At 48.7% G+C, this 23,008-nt stretch overlaps 9 protein-coding genes across 9 annotated transcripts, besides 17 other annotated features; all 9 read left to right on the top strand.

Moving 5' to 3' along the window:
- Positions 1 to 989: 989 nt before the first annotated feature.
- Positions 990 to 1,023: a microsatellite.
- Positions 1,024 to 1,121: 98 nt separating this feature from the next.
- Positions 1,122 to 1,181: a microsatellite.
- A 183-nt stretch (positions 1,182 to 1,364) lies between these two features.
- Positions 1,365 to 1,395: a microsatellite.
- Positions 1,396 to 1,713: 318 nt separating this feature from the next.
- Positions 1,714 to 1,736: a microsatellite.
- Positions 1,737 to 1,756: a microsatellite.
- A 162-nt stretch (positions 1,757 to 1,918) lies between these two features.
- Positions 1,919 to 1,964: a microsatellite.
- Positions 1,965 to 1,989: 25 nt separating this feature from the next.
- Positions 1,990 to 2,008: a microsatellite.
- A 483-nt stretch (positions 2,009 to 2,491) lies between these two features.
- On the top strand, positions 2,492 to 3,916 carry TraAM80_00245 (uncharacterized protein; the record flags this gene model as incomplete). The annotated part of the gene is made up of 1 exon (XM_029377329.1): positions 2,492 to 3,916. One exon carries the CDS (start codon positions 2,492 to 2,494, stop codon positions 3,914 to 3,916), a length of 1,425 nt encoding a protein of 474 aa, XP_029242809.1.
- Positions 3,917 to 4,125: 209 nt separating this feature from the next.
- TraAM80_00244 (uncharacterized protein) lies at positions 4,126 to 4,455 on the top strand (the record flags this gene model as incomplete). The annotated part of the gene is made up of 1 exon (XM_029377328.1): positions 4,126 to 4,455. One exon carries the CDS (start codon positions 4,126 to 4,128, stop codon positions 4,453 to 4,455), a length of 330 nt encoding a protein of 109 aa, XP_029242808.1.
- Positions 4,456 to 4,481: 26 nt separating this feature from the next.
- Positions 4,482 to 4,514: a sequence feature (A-rich).
- A 106-nt stretch (positions 4,515 to 4,620) lies between these two features.
- Positions 4,621 to 4,639: a microsatellite.
- Positions 4,640 to 4,732: 93 nt separating this feature from the next.
- TraAM80_00243 (uncharacterized protein) lies at positions 4,733 to 5,656 on the top strand (the record flags this gene model as incomplete). Its single annotated transcript, XM_029377327.1, has 1 exon — positions 4,733 to 5,656. One exon carries the CDS (start codon positions 4,733 to 4,735, stop codon positions 5,654 to 5,656), a length of 924 nt encoding a protein of 307 aa, XP_029242807.1.
- Positions 5,657 to 5,850: 194 nt separating this feature from the next.
- Positions 5,851 to 5,884: a microsatellite.
- Positions 5,885 to 5,991: 107 nt separating this feature from the next.
- Positions 5,992 to 6,020: a microsatellite.
- Positions 6,021 to 6,412: 392 nt separating this feature from the next.
- Positions 6,413 to 6,437: a microsatellite.
- A 16-nt stretch (positions 6,438 to 6,453) lies between these two features.
- TraAM80_00242 (putative endomembrane protein) lies at positions 6,454 to 8,250 on the top strand (the record flags this gene model as incomplete). Its single annotated transcript, XM_029377326.1, has 1 exon — positions 6,454 to 8,250. One exon carries the CDS (start codon positions 6,454 to 6,456, stop codon positions 8,248 to 8,250), a length of 1,797 nt encoding a protein of 598 aa, XP_029242806.1.
- Positions 8,251 to 8,801: 551 nt separating this feature from the next.
- Positions 8,802 to 8,833: a microsatellite.
- Positions 8,834 to 8,858: 25 nt separating this feature from the next.
- TraAM80_00241 (DNA-directed RNA polymerase) lies at positions 8,859 to 10,961 on the top strand (the record flags this gene model as incomplete). Its single annotated transcript, XM_029377325.1, has 1 exon — positions 8,859 to 10,961. One exon carries the CDS (start codon positions 8,859 to 8,861, stop codon positions 10,959 to 10,961), a length of 2,103 nt encoding a protein of 700 aa, XP_029242805.1.
- A 286-nt stretch (positions 10,962 to 11,247) lies between these two features.
- Positions 11,248 to 11,306: a microsatellite.
- A 407-nt stretch (positions 11,307 to 11,713) lies between these two features.
- Positions 11,714 to 14,134, top strand: TraAM80_00240 (uncharacterized protein; the record flags this gene model as incomplete). Its single annotated transcript, XM_029377324.1, has 1 exon — positions 11,714 to 14,134. One exon carries the CDS (start codon positions 11,714 to 11,716, stop codon positions 14,132 to 14,134), a length of 2,421 nt encoding a protein of 806 aa, XP_029242804.1.
- A 65-nt stretch (positions 14,135 to 14,199) lies between these two features.
- Positions 14,200 to 14,251: a microsatellite.
- A 321-nt stretch (positions 14,252 to 14,572) lies between these two features.
- Positions 14,573 to 14,591: a microsatellite.
- Positions 14,592 to 14,887: 296 nt separating this feature from the next.
- Positions 14,888 to 14,915: a microsatellite.
- A 216-nt stretch (positions 14,916 to 15,131) lies between these two features.
- On the top strand, positions 15,132 to 18,203 carry TraAM80_00239 (protein dpy-30; the record flags this gene model as incomplete). Its single annotated transcript, XM_029377323.1, has 1 exon — positions 15,132 to 18,203. The coding sequence occupies one exon, from the start codon at positions 15,132 to 15,134 to the stop codon at positions 18,201 to 18,203; it is 3,072 nt and encodes a 1,023-aa protein (XP_029242803.1).
- Positions 18,204 to 18,724: 521 nt separating this feature from the next.
- TraAM80_00238 (peptidyl-prolyl isomerase E (cyclophilin E)) lies at positions 18,725 to 21,283 on the top strand (the record flags this gene model as incomplete). The annotated part of the gene is made up of 1 exon (XM_029377322.1): positions 18,725 to 21,283. One exon carries the CDS (start codon positions 18,725 to 18,727, stop codon positions 21,281 to 21,283), a length of 2,559 nt encoding a protein of 852 aa, XP_029242802.1.
- A 353-nt stretch (positions 21,284 to 21,636) lies between these two features.
- On the top strand, positions 21,637 to 23,007 carry TraAM80_00237 (uncharacterized protein; the record flags this gene model as incomplete). The annotated part of the gene is made up of 1 exon (XM_029377321.1): positions 21,637 to 23,007. A coding segment is annotated over one exon (1,371 nt), but the record flags the coding sequence as incomplete, so codon positions are not given.
- Between the last annotated feature and the right edge of the window lies 1 nt (position 23,008).

Below are 23,008 nucleotides of genomic sequence, written 5' to 3'. Positions count from 1 at the left end.
TTAATATCGTGAACTAACATTGTCTCTTTCCATTTGACGCTAGTCCGTGATGAGTTCTCACACCCCACCCCGGCTCCACTTCATTATTCACGCGTTATAATAGTAATTATTATTATACCAGATTATTGTTTTTTTTTCACAAGTGGTTGTGCGTGTATATGTTAGTCGAGTAGCTGTGTCTGTGGAGGGTGTGTCTGCCTGCGGTGGGAAGCGGGGTCCGTGGATCCTATTCTGGGGAGGGGACTGGTACTTATTAAAGACGATTTTCGTGCAACGTTGGTGATTCTCGTATCTCTTTTTCTCTTGCTGCACGCATGTACACAATCACAGTCTCTTTTTCTCTTGAGTTCTGGCCCAAGGACATGTGAATGAACAAACACAGTGGAGAAAAAAGGGAGAGGAGGGGAACATAACGTGCAGCAAGGGCGAGACACTAAGACATTTCACTCAGGAACGAGTTGGAGCATTGAAAGGAATGCGTGGGAAACAGCAGGATGGGGGCGGGGGGAAGGGAAAAAAGTTGGCGGGCTAAGAGGTTAGCACTCACGTCTTTTAAGGGAATGGGGGGATAGAAGAAATAATAATGAAAATTGAGGATTAAGATGATGTAATGGAGAAGCATGGATGAAAAAGGTGGTCGCTTTGCATGAAGTATGTCGCAGTTATATATGACTTTTTGTGGGGTTTGACTTTGCACGAATTACTCCTGAATTCAGTTGCCACCTTCAGTTCTGGTTTTGTTTAGTATTCAGTCATAACTGCTTTTGTGATTTCATTTGTTAATTTGGTACACATGCGTGTGACGAGTCTGATCATTTAGCGTCCGTATTCCTTGTGCCGTTTGTATGTTGGATTTCATCGTTTCACTTATGTTTTTACCCTTGTTATTATTTTTACTACCCTCCCCCCGCCCCCTCCCCCCTGACTCCTCTATTCCTTGCTATGGGTATCTCTGAGGCTATTGACATTTTTATTTGAATGCATATTGCATACATATACATATATACATATATATTTATATATTAACCGTGAGATAATTTGTCGTTGATATTGCTTATGTATGTATACTTCTTCTTGTGAATAGCAGCAGATGCATAATGTGCATGCATCCGTGTCCCCTCCCTCCTCCTCCTCCTCCTCCTCCTCCTCCTCCTCCTCCTCCTCCTCCTCCTCCTCCTCCTATCTCTTTGGATGTGATTTTCACCGTTGTTTGAACTTTCTCAGTCCCCGTATGCCTCGTGCCATATTTTATTCTTGCATCTATTTTAGAGGCAATTGCTGTTGGGGCGCGCGCTTTTTTGCAGTGTCCGCACCGGTAAATACCACACTTGAAACTACACATTCGCCTGTCTCGTGTGCGGATGTTTTTTTTTTGTTGGTATTTTTTTTTTTTTTACGGCTTGCCTTTGCCATTGACTGCTACTTGTGGACCCTATACTAGGGATATTGCGTGGAAAATGGATCAAGTGAAAGAATGAGTTTTCACTGCCGCGCATTTTCTGACCGTTCGTTGCTCTGACGTTGGCTAACATGAAGACAACGATTGAAGAAGACTGGAGGACGGGTAGATTAATTGCGGTTGGCAACAGAGGGGTAACAAAGAAATAGAAGAATAAAAAATAAGCTGAAGAACCAATCTTCAGGAGGAATGAATGAGGAGGAGAGCTTGCAGTGAAAAGACAAGAAAATAAGCTATGTATATTAATGAGCTAGGTGTGTGTGTGTGTGTGACTGTGCCTCCTCCTCCTCCTCCTCCATGTCTTTGGTTTTTTTTTGTGAAATGTCTGTGCCTTCGTGCGTTGAGATCACTGTTCTTTTGGCTGCGTTGCGTGCCGGTTTCCATTAAATTGTATATTTGTGTATGCGCGGCTATTTGGATTCCTTTGAGACAGTCATTTTTTTTTTGGCTTTATTTTTGATATATATATATATATATATATTATATGTATATATAATATACATATGAATTTTTTCGTCTTTAGGTGCTAACTCTCTCTCTCTCTCTCTCAGTCATACTATGTATGGTTGTGTGACTGCGCCTCATTACCTTAGTCACCGTTGCTCATTGCCATTTTTGTGCATCTGGAGCTTGTAAGTTGTGGTAGGAGTGGAACGATTAGCGTGAGTTGGAAATACGACCGCGCTGTTCTCTGCTGCTTTACTTTGGTCTGCAGTGGGCGCTTTTTTTTTTCTGTTTTCCGCTGTTTCTTTTTATTATTTCTCCCGACTAGTTCATTGGGTGAGCATTGGGCTGCATTGGCGGAACTATTCACGTCACATACTACCACGTCTACATCCTCGCAGCTCAATACGTGGCCTTGATTCTCATTTATTCGTGCTGCACTCCCAACGCAACTCCGTTGGGGGAGGTACGGAGCAGCGTAAGTGGGGTTGACCGAGGCGGGGGAATGGTGTTGTAAGGTGGGACGCAACACAGCACACGCGTACTCAGGATATATCCAAGGCGCACGAGAAGGGGAGGCTAATTCTCATGTGGTCAATACGAAATGCATTTCCACTGACAGCTTTTCGTGAGGCTGGATGCGCTCCGCTTGCCTCGACACCGTCAGATGACCTCCGATCTTCAACTGAAAAGGTAGAGGAGTCGAAGATTAACTTTATCACGTCACTTGCATACACGCTTATTCCAGAGGTAGCGAGAGAAGAGGCTGAGGCGATTTTTTCATGGGCTCTGAGGGATGCAAGTGGCGGTGACAGAAATGAACGCCTTTCGGAGGCACTTAACCAGATCGAGTACTTCTTTGCGGGGACCAACAATGGCCAGTTGTGTATGTTTCCTCTTTTTCCACCCGCCATGCGTCCGTTCTTGACGACTCCAGCTGGAGGAGCAATCGAGTCTGTTCCATGGAACGCTGGACCCCGACGCATTTTGCATCGACATCGACACGAGGAATCGGTGATGTCAATTACAAACTTGGGCACCTTAGTGGCTTCCTCAGGCTCGGATGCTTACGTGCATGTGAGTATCTTTCATCCAGTGCCACGACACGTTGTTTCTATCCCGCATCCGATGGCGGTGCATTACCTGTTAATGTGGGAAGGCGCTTTGTTTCTGGAGAGGGAGACAAACCTACAGCGGAGATCGGCAATAGCCATGGTGGAAAGTTCAATTGTATACATTTTTACTGGCGATGAAAGTGGTTTGGTTCGTCTGTGGCGAGTGAACATTGAGGATTGCACTTACTTTCTTGCGACCGTATTTGTTATTTCTGCCCACGCTGGGGGCATTGGCTTTGCCTCACCGCTGCATTATCTCGCCTGCGAGGATGGAGACCGTACGAGGGTCCCAACAAAGCAATCGAAAGTAATTTACTCTCTCGCCATTGATGGTGATCGACGTCTTTTAGCTGGGGTGGAGGGGGGAGTCGTCGTGTGGTCACTTGCAGCATTGCCATGGAAGCAGCGGGAGGAGGACCATATCTTGTGCTGGGACATTGAGCGACTGCAAATGAACACCATTGCGCCGTCGACGCTTCAGTTTAGAGCGAGGAGATTGGCAAACGTGAGTGTGTGGGTTAAGGGAGCCGCTTTTTTGCAAAAAAACATCTGCAGCGAGAAGGGGGAGGGACATGAGCCGAACGGCAATAATGCTCACGTGAAGGGGATCCAGAAATCAAAGTGGAAACCTAAGTATGGTACACATGTTGCAAACGGTTTTGATGTGGGCGTGGTGAGCAACTTGTTAACATTGCCTCCTTTGCAGGAAAACAATGAGAGTCCGAGACATCACTTCTGCAGACTACGTATGCACCTTTGCATTTTTCGTCGCTCAAAAATACAGTTTATTTCCCTCTCTATGCAGTGGAACCCGTGTTCACCCCACTGCATATTCTATCCACAACAGGCAGTACGTGTTTTGCGCTTCTTGTTTTACAACATGAGAGGCGCGTTGTAACAGGGGGCTCAGACGGTAAAGTAGTGGTGTGGCTGTGGGACGCCTCCGCTGAAGTGTACGTACAAGGAATTGCTTCAAGTGATGGCCAGGGACACCAAGGACGGTGTCGCAACATTTGTCTCCTTCGCTCCCCAGACATATTTCTCTCCTGTGGTTATGATGATGGTCTGATAAAGGAGTGGCATGTGTACGATGAACCGGAGTTTCTTATGCGTAGCGAGCGAAGCCTCCGAGTTCTCCCCGCCAACTCGGATGCCCTCCCATCCTACTTATCCTCCCCAGTGGTGGAGGGGTGCGTGGGAGGGATTTCCTGTGCATTTTCCTTTCCGGTGTTTCACGCGCTGTTTACTGTTGGTCTGTTTGAGAACAGCATTCAGACCTATAGTCTGATGGAAGTGCAAGGGTGTGCCCTCCCAGAGGACTACATTTATAACGGTTACAAGACGGTGCGGCTGACATTATCTGCAGCCTCGTATGTTTCTCGCGCTGCTGGTTGTGGTGGTGGGTGCTTGGAAGGAGGGAATCATGCCGCTATCTGAACTCACACGTAATGTTTTTGCCAGGATTTTTTTTTTGTATTATTGTTGTTTTTATTTTTGCAACTACTACATGCAAAATGGTCCGCAGTAAGAATAAGGTGCGTTTGGCGACCCGTGCTGCCTCTGCCTGGCTGCATGAAAGGATGTTTTTTGCAAAGTTTTCTCATATATATATATATATGTACTCTCATTTCCTTTGTATCTCAGTTTTTTTTTTTTGTTACTTTCTTCTTGTTTAGTCTCTTGTCGCGCGTCTCTTGCTGTTCGTCAAAGGCCCATGTCTGGTGCTGCACCACAGGACGTGACGGAAATTTTAGCCGGTGTATCTACCCTGTATGAGGCACTCGAATCGATGTGCGTGAGAAATGGCGATAAGTATATGGAAATCATGAAAATACTTCCCAAGCGCGACGCTGATCATCAGACTGAGGCGCTATTGCGGGAAATTTCTCGTCTGGTGCCTTCGGAGCCATTTGTGGCTGTATTTGGTAAAACGAGAGCGCCTGCCATGCTGTTTTTTGCACCTACACTCTTGTTGAAAGCAGCAACGCTGCTGGCGTCCCCACAGGGTGATATTGACACCTCTGGCGAGGAGTGGTGCGCCATCAGTAGCTTTCTCCTGGCGACACAGAGTGATCTGCTCGCCTCGCCGGGGCAGCGGGTGGTGCGAGTTGTGGCACTTCCGGATCCTCCACACATGCCCTCGATTAAGCACACACGTGCATGGTCATCAATTCTCAAAAAACCCCTTTTAGAGGATGTGGTGCCACTCCCACCTTATGCTTCTCATTTAAAAGATGTGCTAGACGCGGCCAACTTTGGGTGTGCGATGTACTTTATCATCTGTGGACTTGTGCACTTGTTGCAGGTTATTTTGACAGCCCCAAAACGCATTGTTTGTGGTTCAGGGACGCTGGGATTATGTAGGGAAATAGTGCGCTTATTGCTGTCACCAACTGTCTTAATTTATGGTTCAAAAGAGATAAATATCCAGGTAGCCAGCGCCTCTCTGCTTGTTGCAGTAAGAGGTGCGCTTGACATGCGAGAGGCCGTTGGCGAAATGCGACAGGAACTACTAATAGAGCAGTGGATCATCTCTATCCGATGTTGGTTTGATTTGGCCACTCAGTCTGGTAACGCCGCATGTATGCAGTTCCTGTTTCCCTACATGCTTTCTTGGGACATTTTATTAAATGACTGACAAAAGTGGGCGTGAGGTTCCGCAGCATTCTGTGGGATGCATTCTTTTTTTTTTTTCTGGTGTTTGCTGCGGTTGTGTAAGAGCGATATGTTGAGTGTACATGCAGTTCCGCCATGCGTGTGGGTGTATGTATGCCTATTTCTTTTCTATACAGCGACTTTATTGCTATTACTGGCGTCCTTCACTTCCTGCATTGGGGTGGGGACGGGGTAGGGAGTGTGTGGGGTGAGAAAGTGGCAATTCGAAGGGGGACGAGGGTGTGTGTGATTGAGGTCCCACAGCACTCACTCTGCCCCTCTTTATAGTTTCCGACAGTTTTGTGGGAAATTAAAGCGACAGACGAAAACAACAACAACAACCACAATTTTTCTTCTGCTGCGTCTGTTCACGTCTTCCTTGTATTAATGTTGGTATACATGGCTTTTCTAGATAAATATATATGGTGTTTATCTTGTTTTATGGGCTTTGTTGCTGCCGTGCGGCTGCGTGTATCTGTGGGTGGCGCTCTGTCCTATTTTCTGCGTCTGCCCAATAGGGTGATTGAGGGAGCAATATATATATAGCCTGATTGAAGGGTGTATATCAAACATTGCTCGCACAAGCGTATATATTTACATAAAAGGAATACGCGAAAAAAAGTCACATACACAAGGCAATAGAGCAATCGAGAGTCCCCCCGTCTTGCACGAGGCTTACTAGGAACGTAAGGTACAACAATAACAACAAAAAAGAACACATATTTTTGTTTCTGCTCAAATATATATATATATATATATAATATTCTTGCTTGCGTTTTAATGATTGCACGACACTCAGTCTTTGTCTTGCACCTTGCAGTGTGGGCGTCGCTGGCGGCGGGTATTGCTCTAGCCGGGGAGGACACGAATGTTTACCGTGAGGGCGAGAAGGTGCGGGTGTATGGAAACAAGATTGGTCCACTGCACAATGCATTCGAGACATATGATTTGTTTCGCGCCCCTGGATGCCCCCCGGCCAGCTGGGAGCAACGAGCGCCGACGTTGGGTCAGGCGCTCGTGGGTGACGAGTTCTATGAGTTAAACGTATCCGTCAACTATGGCGTCAATGTTAAGCTGGGCGTTATTTGTCAGTTTGTGCCCTCTGAGGAAGAACTGGCCCGTTGGCGTGAGATGATCTTGGCTGGCTACGCATATCAGCTCTTAGTCGACGAGTTGCCGCTGTGGGCGGCGTTCGGGAAGGTGATCAACACGGCACCGATGATTTACACGCATCGTGCCTTTCACCTTGGTACAAATGGACCACGGCTTGTCAATGTCACGCTAGAAACGGCAGGTCCTGAGGAACTTCGTGCAGGCAAGAAGTACGTCTTTACGTATTCCACGCATTTTACTGCATCGAGCATCAACTTTGAAGATCGTTTTGCGAAGTACATGGATGAAGAACTAATTGGGCCACAGATTCGGTGGTTCGCCATCGCCAACTCCTTGTTGTTGGCTATGTTTCTTGTGATTGTCGTTTTGGTGATTCTCTCTCGTGTGATTCGCACGGACTACCAACGTATCGAGCACGAACTTCGTTTGCGGGATGAAGGGACCGACGAGCTTGTCGACAGCACAGGCTGGAAACAACTATACGCAGACATTCACCGTGTGCCTTCCTATACATCGCTCTTGTGTGCTTTAATAGGTACTGGGGTGCAACTCTCTGTGGTGTTTGTGTTTGGAGTCGCATTCGCGGCATACTTTAGTATGCGGAGGATCTCCTTGCAACATGCTGTTACCGTTGTAGCTATGCTCTATGCTTTAACTGGTGTGGTGGCAGGATGTGTGTCCTCAGTGCAGTTTTTGCGGTACGCGACGTTGAGTCCGGCACTTTCCAAGAAATGGATGCGTTGTATGGAGTTTACAATGTCAGTGTTTCCACTCTTTCTTGTGTTGTGTGGGGCAATTACGAATATTGTGGCACATATCTACGAGTCTGCGCTGGCGGTGCACCTTGGCGGCGTAACACTCATTGTAGCACTTCTTCTTATTGGGTATTGCCCCTCTGTGGTGGCAGGAACTCTCCTGGGACGCTACGGGTATCGGCGACATGTACTTATTCCACGTAGTCACCGTAATTTGCCGCATGTAAATCAGATTCCACGACTTATACCACCGCCACCAAATTTTTTGCTGTCGACCAAGGTGTTTGTCTTCCTTTGTGGCTTAATGCCCTTTGGTTCAATTGCATTTGAACTTGGTCTCGTGCTGAACTCCCTGTGGCTAAACAAGCTATATTACTTTTACACGTTTTTATTACTAACGTTTGCTGTATTCGTGATAGTTACGTCGTGTGTCTCCATCACCGCGACATACGTCCTGCTTAACATAGAGAACCATCACTGGCCATGGATGTCGTTTGGCTTTGGTGCATCTAGTGGATTTTATGTCTACCTCTACTCCATTTACTTTTACGTCTACCGCACCACCATGAGTGGGCTTTTTACACTTGTCTTTTACCTTGTTTACGCAGCCACGCTGTCGGCGGCCATTGGACTTATGGGTGGCGCCATTGCGTTCCTCACAGCATCGTTGTTTGTCAAAAAGATGTACGCCTTTGTGAAGTCTGACTAAGAAGTGCGGCTTATGTGGGTGAACCAGGTAGAAAACAATTCGCAGGAGGCGTCCTCGGGCAATCCGGCCGTGACGTCCTGAGGGAGTGAGAGCGAGAAGCGTCGTGAGTGCTTGTGCCGCAAAGCGGGAAAGTCAAAAACGACAACAACAGAAAGGAGACAAAAAAAAAAAGAATTGTATATTCTTTAAAAAGAATGATACGAGGATAATGTGGGTGCCGAGACGTGATGTGTGGAGGCCGTTTTGGTCGAAGCATCCCCGATCCTGCACAACGCCTCTGGAAGAGGCTTTCGCAGCAATGACGGACCCTCTTTTTTCCTTTTGTTCTGCGTGCTGTTGTGTCGGTCTGTGCGTGTGTCATTGCGGTCACTGTTTCCGTTGTTGGTGGCGTATACGTGTTCCTTCCCCCTTTCCGCTTTATGTGTGTCTTGTGGAACTCTACTGGACGCCGTTTCTTTTGTTGTTGCTTTTTTTTTGTCACTTTTCTCCAAACACACAATGAACTCAAAGAAGCAGAAGGCCTCGGCGAGGGAGGACGGAGTGCGGTGCGTACACACGCACACACACACACACACCGACAGACGGTTGCTTCTACGCATCTCTTTCAAATGAAGTTCGGCGTGAGAGACCAGCGGGTCGCGGCCGAAAGCGACGACGAGGTTGTGGCCACCTACAACGTTTATGCGTCACCTTTGCTGCAGCACCAACTGCACATCTTTCAGTTCCCAATGAGGCGTAAAATACGGCCATATGAAGCAGATGATGTGCAACTCTTTGCGACAGAGGGAGTCGCCAATGTCGGAAAAGACGCCGCATTGCCGTCTTTATCCTCTGCTACGCCTTGTGCCTTAGGGGCAACAGCAACAACGACGGCGGCAGAGGCGACATCCTCAGTGTCTATTTTGTCTCCCTCATCAAGGCTGACGATGCACTGCCGCCTTGACACGTTTGGTTCCAGCTCCTTCGTGGAACCACCACAGCAGCATCAGCAGCAGCAGCAGATGCCGCAGGCGGACGATGGACTACGCAAGGGTGATCAGCGGCGGAGACACTCCTACCACTACGCGCTGCAGTCTCATCCCTTCCAGCCTCGTTGTGATTATGCAGTCGGGTTTATTGTCGATGGAGCAATTCATCTTACGCCCGCCAGTACCATTCAACAGTTCACACCTATTGTCAAACCAACGACGTTTAACGCTGCCCATTGCGTGTGTGAGGGATTTACAAGTGTGCTATCTATGCCGATTGTTCCCGGCCTTGCTATTTCCGACCGCGTCAATCGCGAGATGTTGCGCCAGCGCAGCGTCATGTTGAACACGGACGCAGCGACGGCGAGGGAGTTGCAGTACTTCCCCATTGGCTCCGTGGAAAGTATGGCCATGCGTCGTCGGTTGTGGTCATCCACCTATGAAGTTTCCTCCATCCTCCACACTGCGGGGGGTCAGCGACCAAGCGCGCGCACGGAGGACAGCCTGTTCCCACCAGAACTTCTCATTTCAGGTGGAATCTCCGGTGGTGAAGATGCGGCTGCTGTTGGAACCTTACTGCGACGCTACGCGCACCGTTACGGTGTGTTGGACCAAGTCCTGGTGCTGCTGCAGCGTTGTCAGGTCTTGACACTTGCGGAGCTGCGTGTGTTGGTGGTTCCGCCGGATCGCACTCTCGTTGCATCACCCCTCACGTCACGTCAACAGCAGCACGACGGTGTGACAGATAAACAACTTCTGGAGGCACTGAGGGAGGGCGCCGTGTGGATTCACGGGGTGTGGGTGTCAAAGACGGCCTCTCGCTTTAAAGGCACCGTCGCCGCCCTGCGTGAGGTGATTCTTCTGCATTTCTTTGAAAGCAGTGATGCATCCTTGGCCAGAGCCAAGCTGAACAAGATTGTGAATGGCGCCGCATTGCGAAGGAATGTGAAGGAGATATTAGAAAGCATTGCAGTGCTGAATAGCGATGAGCCTGACCCTACCCAGCGGATGTGGCGCTTAAGGCACGTTCCAGCTGACACGGATCTACGGGAGGCCATGTTGCAGGCTGCGCAAAACGCCTACCCGCAGGAGGTCACATTTCAACGCATGCAGTGGGAGAAATTTAAGCCCTATATCATGGCTCACATAAATGTGATTAACGCCGGCATGCCGGTGTCCCGACTGCTTTTGGCGACACCAAGACATGAGACAGGTGTGGAGGCAACCAACTTAACTGGTGCGGCGGTGGCAGCGGCAAGTGGGGCTTCTTCTTCCTTCAAAGATGATGAGCTCGCACCGATCTTGGCGTACATTCGACGCCTCTTTCTAGAGCACGGCGTGCTGAACAAGCAGCGGGCGAAGGAGTTAGTCATGAAGGGCAGACAACAGCATTACCCAGACGCGACGAACCCAATGCTGAGTGCAGCTCTGCAGAGGTGTGTGCAAACATTTACAAATGCCACTTGGGTGCTGAAAGTACTTGGCGAACCAAAGGTTGATCGCTACAGACCGTTGATTCTTGAGACAGCAGTGGAGCTTGTGAATTTTGAGACACGCGCCTTCCATGCATTGCTTGAGGAAAAGCGACAGCGACAGTTGGCGGGTGAGGGGGAAGAAGCTGGTGGAAATGATGTGGAAAGTGAGGAATTGCAGCGGATTGTTTCGCGTGTGCTGTCAGAGGTGGCAGTCTACAAACAGCACGAGAGGCTCTGGCATCTAAAGAGTGGAAATATGATGGAGTAGAGGCAGACTGAGGATGAGGAGAAAATAACAATAAAACGCATTATTGGGTGGCGCTCCTGTAACTGCTTCTCCTGTGAGGAAACCAGGACGGTCTGGGTGGTGGTTGCTCAGTGAGAAGGGGCACAATTGCACTTGCTTACACCCTCGTACACACACTCCCATCGACTAGTTCTCCCCCTTCCCTTTTATTTTATTTTTGTGTGATATGCCTTCATGTGTGTGCGTGTTCACCAGACCCCTTCCCCCGATGCAATGATACCCATTTGTTTCTGTATGCATGCACGCATTTCTATTTCTCTCTTTTTTTGTGTTTCTGCTTCTGTGTCTGTGTGTGTGCCTGTGTGTCACTCTTACAGTTTGAGGATAATGAACTGTAAGAGAAATCGAGGCAACTATTACGTTGGCTGCCAGTAAGGCCGAATAACGAATACATTGTTTTATGGTAATCACTTCAGGAGGGGAGAATAAGCAGCCGAGAGAGACAAAAAGAGGAAGTTAACGGACGGGAGGAAAGTGAATTGCATCCTCCTTACTCTTCTGTGCATAGGCCCCATCTTCGCGGAAAAACATTCGGTTGTTACTATTTTTTGTTGTTTGGACTTACTGACAATAACGAGCGAAGGGCCAAAAGGAGGGGATGGGAGCCTGCGTGACAAAACACCTCGTCTTTTTTTTTTTTCTTTTCCGTTTTGGGTGGTGGTATCTGCTGAAACATAAATACATCTATAGTTGTATATATTTTATTGGCCGATATGGATACCCTTTCATATGTATGCGAGGAACGATGTGCTAACGCTGTGCGCTTCGAGGTGCCGCTTATCTCTGTTAAGGCAAATGCGTTTGGTGATGAGAGGCCGGCGCTGATGTCGTCTCATCGCAGACTTCTCTGCATGAACGTGAAGCAATCTAACCGGCTTCGAGTGCTTTACAGCGGAGGAAGCTATGCCGAGGCGGATTTGCGCGCGCCGGTGCTTCGTCACTTGGTCTCTTCAGAGGGCCATCTTGACTACTGCGCTTTCTTCGCTGTTGGTGGGGAGGACGTGTCGCGTCTGAAGCCTGTGAATTGTGCAAACGGGGAGAGTAAAATTATTTTGCAAGAGGTGAATCTACAGGAGGAGCTCTACGGCGTCGCGGTAGGCAGTGGCGAAACCGCCTATGCGTTAGGCAAGATGCATATTTTTGAAGTGGACATGGAGACTGCCACCAAAAAGGCGACGCTGGATCTTGCATCAAGGACGCTTGTGAGATACCCCGTGATTGGCTACCACCACGAGGCAAAGCTGTTACTCGCCCCTGCGAAGCAAAACTGTCTTGATCTCATCTCCATCAATACCCGCAAAAGTATTCTGTCGAAGGCATGGGAACCCCATGGGGGCTCTGTCCCTACAGCTGCCTTTTTTATACAGCGTCGTGATTTTGGGAATGAGTCCGCCGGGAATGTTTTTATTGTCACAGCCACCTGTGGCAACACAGAACTTCGCCTTTGGTGCTACAACATGACGAAGCAGACATTTTCACTTATGCAGGATCTTTGCATTTCTGTTGCAAATGATGCTGAAACGACGGGAACCAAGAAAGAAGAAGAATCCTTTCTAATCAGTTGTACGCCAACAGAGGAATATATTACGTTGTGCTCCAAGCGTCATTCGCTTGCAGTTGTAGTAGAATTGCATCGAAACAACTTTAAGGTGGATCGTATCACATCATGGAAATTACAGGGTCCTACACTTGCCAGCGTGGCGATGGTGGGGAAAGTTGCGGAGTCGGCTCTCAGTGGCTCTGTGGCGTACCAGTTGATTCTTGGAATTCGTACCGCGAGTGGCTTCTTTAAAGAGGTGTTGGACGTAGAAAAGCTTGTTGGTGCCTCTAACACGACCATAGTAACAGAGAATTCTGTTGCCAAGTGGTTTCCGCAGCATGAGATGGAAAGTAAAGATATAGCAGCGAACCTTCCCACTGCGTTAACGGCCGTGTCTTCCTCTGTTTTAGGTGACAGGAAGACGAATGCGGTTTCTCAGGCTATGGCGTCGAGAATAGTGCGTCGGCAGGCGTCTCAGTTCTGTGACAAATTGCGCAGCATCGACGAAAGTGTGGTCGATTTGCAGAAACGAGCTTCAGAGGCGCTGCGACTCTTTCAGGAATCACGTGCAAGAGAAGAGGCGCAAACAATTGGTCGCAAGTTTGCCGTACGCAATAAAGGAAGACTGGAGTTGCAACAGCAGCAACAAGAACAGTCTCTCGCGACTAATTCCCCCGAAGTTCTCACTACGTCCCAACAGGAATTGTTGCAGCAAATTCACGCCATCTTGGACGAGGTGGATCCTGGTGCAGCGGAGTCCGCAGAGGAAACCGTGAAGGTACTACTTAACCAACGTCTGAAAGATGCTGTGGCAAAGGGTGCGAAGGAGGCGGAGCAAACTGACCTTGGGATTTTGACCCCGAATATTCGCTCTACTGATAGCATGCGTGTGTTTAGTAACGGTGTTGATTCCGCCATGCGGGTTCTTATTCGTGCCGTCAAGGACCACCATGCATTGATGCAGGCGCCCCTTAGAGGCTCTACCACCGCCGCTACAGAATGCATTACCAAAGCCAGAGAATTTGGAGCCTCTCTTAAACATGAGATGAAGAAGCTCTCAGAGGAGCTTAACGAAACGAAAAATGCCGTATTTCAACTGAGTGTTGTGGCGATGCCAGTGGACCCAGACGTTTTCGTATCAAAAGCTGTGTCTGCAGCTGAGGCAAATGACTGGGGCACTGCCTTTAACATTGCTTTGGCAGCATCTGATATCACCGTGTTGTTGGGTTTTCTGCAAAGCGAGGTCTGCACGGAAAACATATCTACAATCACTCGACCGCAAGCCATCCCGTTGACTACTTTCCTGAGTCTGTGTCTGCAGTTGTCCTTTGAGATAAATTTACAGCCGGAGCTTATTCCGTTGCGAATTCAACTTATGGATTTCTTCTATGTGGAGTGGGATGATACATTGAAAGAGATCAAGCAGAAGGCTATGGAGGTCCCTAGTGAGAGAAACTCCCTATTTGAGGTTTCAAAACAAGAGCTTGTACGTGTTTTGGAGCCGTTAGGTAGTGTAGATGACAGCAAGATCGACCGCCGTAGCCGCAATAATCTTCGTCTGTTGAAGAAATTGATCCGTTCCTTTCTTGAATAGCCGCGAGTGGGTCAAAATTGAATGGGAAGCGAAAAATAAAGTATAAAAAGAAAAGAAAGCGACATGAGGAAGGGAGATGACACGAAAAGGATGAGGCAAAAAAGGAAGAGGAACAGGTGAGAGTGGTTGTGTGTGTATGTGAAGGAGAAGGAAAAGAAAGCAAAATGGGGGGAAGGAACGAGGATCGCCTCTCCGTCGAAGTTTGTGTAATTCGAGCTTGGCGTGGAGTCTTTGTTGTTTGCCTTGGTCTGTTTTAGTTTCCTCTTTAGTTTGCTTTTAGCTTTCGGCTTTCTTTTTCCTTCATCACTTTCTGCGGGAAAGCTACATGAGGAGGAGGAAGAAGGGGAGCGGGTTTGCAGAGGGCGGAACTGTACATTGAGGAAATGGAGTTTACGTCATGTAAGCCAACATCGAAATAATTTTTTTGTTTGTTTGCTAAGAGAGAGAGAGAGAGAGAAATGTAATGAAATATAGATATTATTATTGTTTTTTTGGTATCACGGTTTTGTTGCTAGGGCAGAAAGACGACAACGCTGCGCGTAGGAAAGCGGCCGACGTCAGAGGAGCCGTAGTTGCATGCCTTCCCTGTCATTGCTGCAATGGATGTTGCCGCCCACTCGCCACGCCGTGATGCTGCTGCGCGGCGAAGGATGACGAAAGGTGGAATGGGGGCAGTAGAGAAAAGAAACGGAGGTGGAATTGTGTGGAGGGTAGGGGAGGGTATGCCTTTTGCAGGAATTAAGGAGGGAAATCGAGAGAGAGAGAGAGAGAGAGAGAGAGAAAGCATTTATTTGTGTGTGAGTGATGAGAGAGGAAGATGATATACAGAATAAATAATAATATTTAAGAGTATTAGACAGCCGCGTGCCATTATTTCTGAAGCATTTTGCACAGGTTGTTTTTGTGCGGTTTCTCTTTGTAGGTGGAAGTGGTGTCTCTGCCTCCTTGACTGCTTATCTTTAGTCTATATTTTGACAGCGTGCTGCTAGCAAAGGGAATGAGCGCAGAGCATTCGACGCCGGAGACATTCCAAAGTGCGGTGCTGCAGAGTCCTACCGGCGTGTTGGTCGCATACGCCGACACGTACTTTGGCAAGCGTCTGTTTCTTCAGCTTCATCAGGAAAACCATTCCCGCAAGGCGGGAAAAGGCTACAAACTGTTCGCGTGCACCTGGGAAAAGGATGGGGTGCAGGCGTTAGTCCATGAGAGAGATGCTGAAACCCACAGGAGGGGGGCGGAATCGAATGGAACTGCAGCCACTTTGAATAACTCTCCTGGTGACGCAAAGGGTTCAACGAGCGGAATGACAACGGCCCAGTTGTCATCATCGCCTGTGTATGATCAGGACATCACCCCAGTACGTGTTTTCTGGCGGGGCGACGCGAGTGCAATGCGTCATGCGATTCTTCAAGTGGATCACATCGTGATGGAGATGCGCCAGGCACAGGATGTGTTTGACATGATGCATGTGCTTAACTCAAAGGAGCTGCTGAAGCGAAAACGTGTCATTGTTATTTCCTCATTGTTGACATGGTACGCGACACCACCGATCCAGATGGATTTCATGGATGGGAAGGACGGGAAAAACGATACCAAAAATGGAGGCAATTTTGAAGAGGAAGAGGAGGAAGTGGAAGAAGAACCTGAAGAAGAGCCGCAACCGCTTGATCAACGCGAAGTGGACGCCATTCTTGGGCAGTTTCACTTTCTTGGAGGAGGTGAGGAGGACGACAACAATAATGACGACAATGAGAATGAGCAAGAACTTACCATGGAACTCTTAACGGAAGATCAATACAACCGTCGTATTCCACACGCCAAGTACTACAATTGGCGTGAGGCGGAACGTATTGTGGCTAGTGGGAACTCCGATGAACAAAATATTCAGACCTGCGTTGTTTTTGCAGGTCTGCAGTATGGGGAAGGTGAAGATGTCCTTGAACCCTTTTTTGCGCAGGTGTGGAATCGTGAAAAGAAAGGACTTCCTATTTACGGTGACGGCACACAGATTGTGCCAACGGTGCACGTACGTGATCTTGTGACCTTTACGCGTCGATTGATTGAGGCAGAGTATCCACCTGCCCTTCCGTATGTATTTGCAACAGACTCCGGAACGGTGTCATGGCAACGCATGGTACGCGCTATGAATCATGCGTTTGGTGGTGAAAAGACGTTTCATGTGCCACCCGAAGATTATGTCCTTTACGACAATGTTGAACTGTTCACGCTCAATATGCGTGTGGATAACCAGACGATGCGAGATTTGATGCCAGATGATGAAGATTGGGTGGCGCAGTCTGGTTTTGTTGCCAACATAGCTAAAACCGCCTCTGAGTACGTTGCTGCTCACAATTTGCAGCCCATTCGCATCGTCCTGCTTGGTAAACCGCTTTCAGGAAAGACATACCTGGCAGAAGCGTTAGCGAAGCGGCACTACAACTTGCCTACATTTACAATGGAACGGGTGCTGGAGGAGTATAAAGCTTACATTGCAGCCTTGAAAGAAAGGCTGGGGACTTTCCGGCGCCGTCTCTACGAATTGGAGAAGAAGAGGCGAGAGGATGCAAAGAAGCGGGTCTTTTTGCGGCACCATACGAAGCCAGATGACGAGGAACGAAACGAGGAGGACCAGGCAGTGGAAGAAACAGGAGAAGCAAATATAGGAGTTCAGCGAGAGAATGGTGTCGACAACACCGTCGAGGCGGATGGGGTGTCAGACGGCAAGAAACGACTACACGGTGCAGTTGGTGTCAATGAGGATAGTGACATGGAGGAACATCCAGTGGACTTTGCCTTGACTGAGGAAGAGCACCATGCCGTGGAAGAACTTGTAGAGGAGTGGTTTCAGCAAAATGATCGTGCCACACAACTACGCGAGGTTATAGCGTCGATGGAACGAGTGCTCGCAATGAAGGTGAGAGTTCAACCGTCAGCGAACGCTGACGCGCAGAACGCTACGAATCCCAAAAAAAAGAAGGAACAGGCAAAGTTCAAACGTGGTAACCGTTCAGGAAGCAGAAAAAATGCTACGGAAGATGATGATGTATCAACAGAGCTGCAAGAAAATGCGCCGTTTCAGGACAAGACACTTGCAGTGATGATGCGATGGCGTCTCTCACGTGCGGATTGCCGTAATCAAGGTTATGTGATGGATGGCTTCCCAGAGACTTTGGCGCAAGCACGTCTTGTATTTGGTGAAGAACCACTTGAGATTCCAGAGACTATTGAAGAAGCTGTTGCTGCGTTCACCCCAAATTCCACTACCAACTTTTCAGGACCGGGAACCCGTGAGGCGAATGTCACCCCGCTCACCAAAGAGGCGTGCAACGAAGCACGGTTGCCATCCTTCGTTTTTGTGCTTGACGCCAGTGAAAATTATCTGCTTGACCGTTTAACAGCGCTTTCAAAGGCGCTGAATGAGCCACCTGGAAGCGAGGAAAAACGTCTAGCACGCTTTGAAGAGGCAATGACGCTGTACCGAAAGCAGTTTGTCGACACCGATTACTCCCTCCCAGATTTTTTTGAGTGTGCCTACACAGTGGCGAAGACGCTTACGCCTGGTGGCCGCGGTGTAACAGTGTCGTTTTTAAATGTTGAAGCGGAACCGTTACTGTCGCCGCCCCCACCAGAGTCTCAATACGCTGTCGCGCGGCCTAGCAACGTGGAACAGATCGTCTGTGAACGGGTTGGAAAGCCGCACAACTTTGGACCTACACCACATCAAAGGTACCAAGAGGAGGTGCGGCAACGCAATCTTCAGGAGGAGGAGCGGCAAGAAGAACTTAAGGCGAGTATGGAGCAGCGCGAACGTGAAAAGCAGGAATACATACATGAAAGCGAAGAGCGCTCGCAAATAGAAAATACACGTCAGGAAATTGAGGTGATGGATCGAAACTCATTAGAGCAGCGAAAGCTTCCTTTGCGGGAGTACCTGCAGCACAACATTGTGCCACTGCTAAGTAAGGGCCTTGTGGAGGTCTGCAAGACACGCCCGAAGGATCCCGTGGACTTCCTCGCAGAGTGGCTGATGCGCCATAATCCACTCGATGATTCTTGCTTCGAGTTGTAGTGGGGTTGATCATTTGATGTTGTATAATTCTTATTGTGATCCCACAATCTGAATTTATGCCCGGATGTATGATAGCTGTTTTGCCTTTCACGCCTTTTTTTAAAATTAGTTTTCTCTGCGCTCTGTCCATTTCCTTTTTTTTTTTTTTGGCTGGGCACCTGCGTGCCTCACGCGGCTTGCACCAGAAACACGGGAGAGAAGCTGTGAAGGGTGGGCGAGTGTGTTTTGGGGTTGACGTGAGTTTTGTTGTTTTTGGCTGGCGGGTCTTGCCGTCACCATGATACGATAAAAACAAGATGTCAAAAGTGTGTTTGTCTGTTCGCTGGAACCCCCCCCTTTTTTTTTTTTTGCGCGGCGCTTCTCGCCATGGGCTCATCAACTTCACGGATCAATTGTCCTCGTTGTTGTCCTCATTGTGGAGAGTAGCCGAAAGTCCAGGCAAATAAAGAGGGAAGCGGCAACTGTCGTGTAATATACACCCACAGATACACACATCTTTGTTGTTGTTTTTTACATCCTTAATGTATGACGACTTGGGCTCCTCCATCGATGACGAGGGTGGGGTTTCTCTTCCCAGCGAAACAATGAAGTCCTCGACACGCAAAAGCATGAGTTCCCTTTTTGCACAGGATGCGATGCAGTCAAAGCAGGGTGTCACCTCTCTGCGATATGGGAATCAAAGTAGAGAAAACAAGGCCGTTTCGCTCTCTGCCATGAGGGGGAATAGTGCGCCCGGTTACCCACCCAATGCTCCATCTCCCTTGCAGACCGCTGTACAGGCGGTGACACTTGCGTATAGGGGTGAAACCTCTGTGGGGGCATGTGTGGTCGCTGTCTGTGTGCCGCACGCAAATGCCCCGATTGCCACCCCACTTATTGCTATTGTCGACCGCGAAAAACGTCCACAATGCCGTGTTACGGTCGATAGAAACTTGCAATTTATCCAGAATGGATCTTCACCGCAGTATGCCTTTTTGTATGACCCCAGCTTGGGCTCTCACTGGACTTTGATGTTTAAGGGACGCCGCGAATGCACAGAGTTTTCCTCTGCTCTTTACACCACTCTCCACTATATGGAGATGAGTATTGGCACTGTACCACCCTTTGTTGAGTGGAGTAATGAAACGAAAGTAGAAGGAGGAGAACCTCAATTGGAAGCTTCTCGTGGTGGTGTCGTCGCAATCTCTTATATGGCATGGCTGCTTCGTAGGGTGCCTGGTACCAGTTTTTTTTCGCTTGGCAAAATGGTTGAGGATGTCTCTCCATTAGCCCCATGTGAGGTGGTGGTTGGTGGTGGTAATCTGATGGCAGGAATTGAAGAAGCTCTTATTGGCATGCAAAAGGGCACCTCACGATTAGTGTTTGTGCCCCCGAAGAAGACAGATGTGAGGATGGGCATGGGCAATCCGGAGGTATCTCCAACTGACACTGTCGTGGTGCACCTCACCTGCCACGATGTCATGACTCGTTTTGGTATGAACCATGGCAGCAAACCGATAATGGTTACCCCTACAGAGAACATTCCTCCTGACAGTGGCACTCAGGCAACATCAACAACCTCAGTTACACAAGTGGAAGCTTCATCGACGCGGGTAGCGAATGCTCCCGTGGCTGTAGCAGGTGACATCAGTACAGTTTTGCAGGCTATTCTTCTACAGATGCAGCAGCAGCAGCAGCAGCAGCAAAAAAACGCCGGTAGTACCAACAACAGTACGGGTTGTGGTTTTGGGAACGACGTCAGTGGGCCCTGGAGCCTTGTGGAGCGCAGCATTGACCGCATTTACATGCAACTATCCTCTCTTTACGAGAAGGTTGATCGTTTTCCCATCGCAGACATCATCAATAAGAACAACGCCGCGATTGAACAAATCATGAAGAGGGTAGTGGGAAAAGCCCCTACGGATGGTATGGACGTGGAGGACATGCCAAAGGATCGGGATGAGCTATTGGCCACTATTGAGCGCCTTAAGAGGCGTCTTGAAGAGGAAACAAGCAATTACCATCGGGCCCTTGAGGCGATGGGACGTCACAAGGATGAGGTACACCATTTGCAGAATGATCTGCGCATTGAGCAAGAAACACATGCATCGCGTGTTAGGCATCTAGAGGAGCATCACCGCTTGAAGTTTGTGGAGGTGGAGGTGCGGCACCGGCAGGCCCTCGAACAGGCTGCCAAAGAGAAGTTACTTGAGGGCCGCGAAATGGGCTTTAAGGAGGGCCTGCAGTTGGGCAAACTGGAGGCAACTGACGCATCTGGGGGTCACAGCAATCGCGAGTGGAGAGACCGCCTTTTTGCCAGCGAGCAACGCGTTGTAGAGTTGGAGACTGAAATGCAGGAACAAGCATCACAGCACATCTCTGAGCGAAGCCGGCTGCAGGAGCAGATTGACACCTTGCATGAATTGACGGCGAAGTTAGATATGCGCGCGCAACACGCAGGAGTGGCTTTTCAGCATGGGGCTGATGAGACTTTACGTCAATGCAAACGCCTGCGCCGTGCTATGAATGCGGCATACGCAAAAATTGAGATTCAACTCTTTGGACTGGATCAAGAGAAAGTGGAGGTAAAGGATGTACTGCAGATGGTGATGGTTGCGCTTAGGTCCGAAGCTGACGCGTTTATCGATGAAATAAAAAAGGAGGCTGCACTCTGGGTTGGGGTGGGTTCCCACAGTGAGACACCAATAGAAATAACGACCTCTGCAGTGAAGAGTGAGGAAACCTTCCCAGATCAGGTGACACCGACGGAAACAGAAGCAGCGAAAGAGGAGGACGATGCCGCTTTGCTTGATCGCAAACAAGACCCCTCGATGAATACAAGGCAGGCTGAGAACAAATCTGTACAGCTGGACGGGTTGCCACCTGTGCCGCTACCTCCACTGACGCTTGGTATGGTATCGTCCACGTGTGACAATCCTCCTAATGTATTCTCAGAGAATGAGGAGCCAGCTGTTAGGGGTGATGAATCTGGCCCCAACGTTGCCAGCGAGGACGAGGAGGATAACATGAACGCCTGCAAGGGAGTTGTAGTCGCTGGTTGCTTGCCAAAGCCCGCGTCCAATATCGGCAACAAAGATTGATAATAATAAAAAAAGAATGAACCTGTGATGGTATTGTTGTTGTTGTTTTTTGCGTCTATTTGTTATTTTGGAGTGTGAGATTAGGTTTCTCACTTTCACCTCTTCTGCATGTTGCCCTATTGGATGCAGTATTTTGACTTCCAAGTACTGGAGACTATGGTATGAAAGCAAACTTAATGGCAATGAGGTTGATCTGCGTTGGGTTTATACTCATCGGCTTGTTTGTGTGTTGGCCGCTGCAGCATGCTTGCGTTATATGTTTTATGACATTTTTTTACCCCACTTTTTTTTTTGTTGTTGTGTCTTTGTGCTACTTACTCGGCTAACACACGTGGCTGCTGAAGTGGGGGTGGATGGCAGCGGGGCTTGGTTTAGGAAGGGTTCTGGTTCGTATTGTACGTGGTAACCACAACGATGGTGGGTGTCTTGACGTGGAGATGTTCGACGCCACAATGAGGCATACGGTAGGTTGTTACGCCGTCGTGGGTTCCGTAGCTGTCGCCGTTATACCATTGCTGTACGCATCGTTGCGAGTGTTGGCGGGGAGGCGAAAGGCGTTGCTCGTACGCACAGCCCATTCTCTGTCACATATTTCTGCAGATGCCAGGATTGTTAATGAGGATTCTTCCTGTTCGTCGTTTCTTTACACTTCACGGGTAGCGTTGGCCTTACAGCGTGTTCTCGATGCAGAGCGGGCTACAGATGTGGAATTTGCGAAAATATTTTCTATTGAACTCGTACATGCGTACGTGGATGTGGTGCTTCGCAGTCTTCTGCGCTCCTGTTGTCGCCACTGCATCTTCCACGTGAGTGTTTTTCTGGTATGCACTGTACTTGCATCAAGCAATGTTCGTGTCGTGGGAGATGCAGGTGACAGTGGCAGTTCAACTGTTGCCGTCGACACAGCGGTGAGTGAGTCACTGCTTTACGTGTTTCGGCAAGTGTGGTCGAAGTTGTATCATGGTGCTTTGCTGCAATGTGCAGTGGAAGAAGTATCAACTCCATATGCATTTTTCAATTTTAGTCTGTCCAGTCCTCGCATGCTTGAGCGGTGCTTTCCGTGGATTGGCGTCATTCATTACGCTGTGTCTCATTGTCTTACCCCAGGCGTTCATTTATTTGGCCGTTGGAGATCCCCCGACACGGCGGATCGTGTTTGGCGTGTAATGACTCCGAAAGGTTTTGCCGCAATGTGGTGCTGCCGTTGTTTGTCGGATGTGTTTCAACCAAAGTATTTTGAGGCAAAGATTGAGACTGCAGAGTACTCTTTACGAGGAGTTAATGAGAAGCAAACAACATGCAGAGTCCCCTATATTGAGGGCTGTAATGGAGTCGATATCGAAAGGGAGCAGAGGCATAAAAAACCTTGCACGATGCCTTTGCTGCGACCTCTGACCTTGTTTGCGCTGCGTACAGGTAGAACATCCATGCTGGTGTTTGCCGTGACATTTTATGCTTCTAGGACAAATTTATCATGGCTGCCATTTCCATGTGCTAGTGGCCCGCAGTATGTGGCTTTGTGTTATACAGAGATGATGTTGGTCTCACTTGGAGTATTGTTTTTTTTCTTCGAAAGGTCGTGGATCAATCACTATGGCAACGCTGTGAGGGCCGCGCGGCCATGCTTTAAGGTATCTGCTTATATGCAGTCACCCTCTGGGTGCACGTACTCGTCCTATATATATATATATATATATATATATATATATATATATATATATATAT

Source organism: Trypanosoma rangeli, assembly GCF_003719475.1.
Source record: "Trypanosoma rangeli strain AM80 chromosome Unknown Tra_15.4_contig_00004, whole genome shotgun sequence".
Lineage (NCBI taxonomy): Eukaryota > Euglenozoa > Kinetoplastea > Trypanosomatida > Trypanosomatidae > Trypanosoma > Trypanosoma rangeli.
This window is presented reverse-complemented; position numbering and strand designations above follow the sequence as displayed.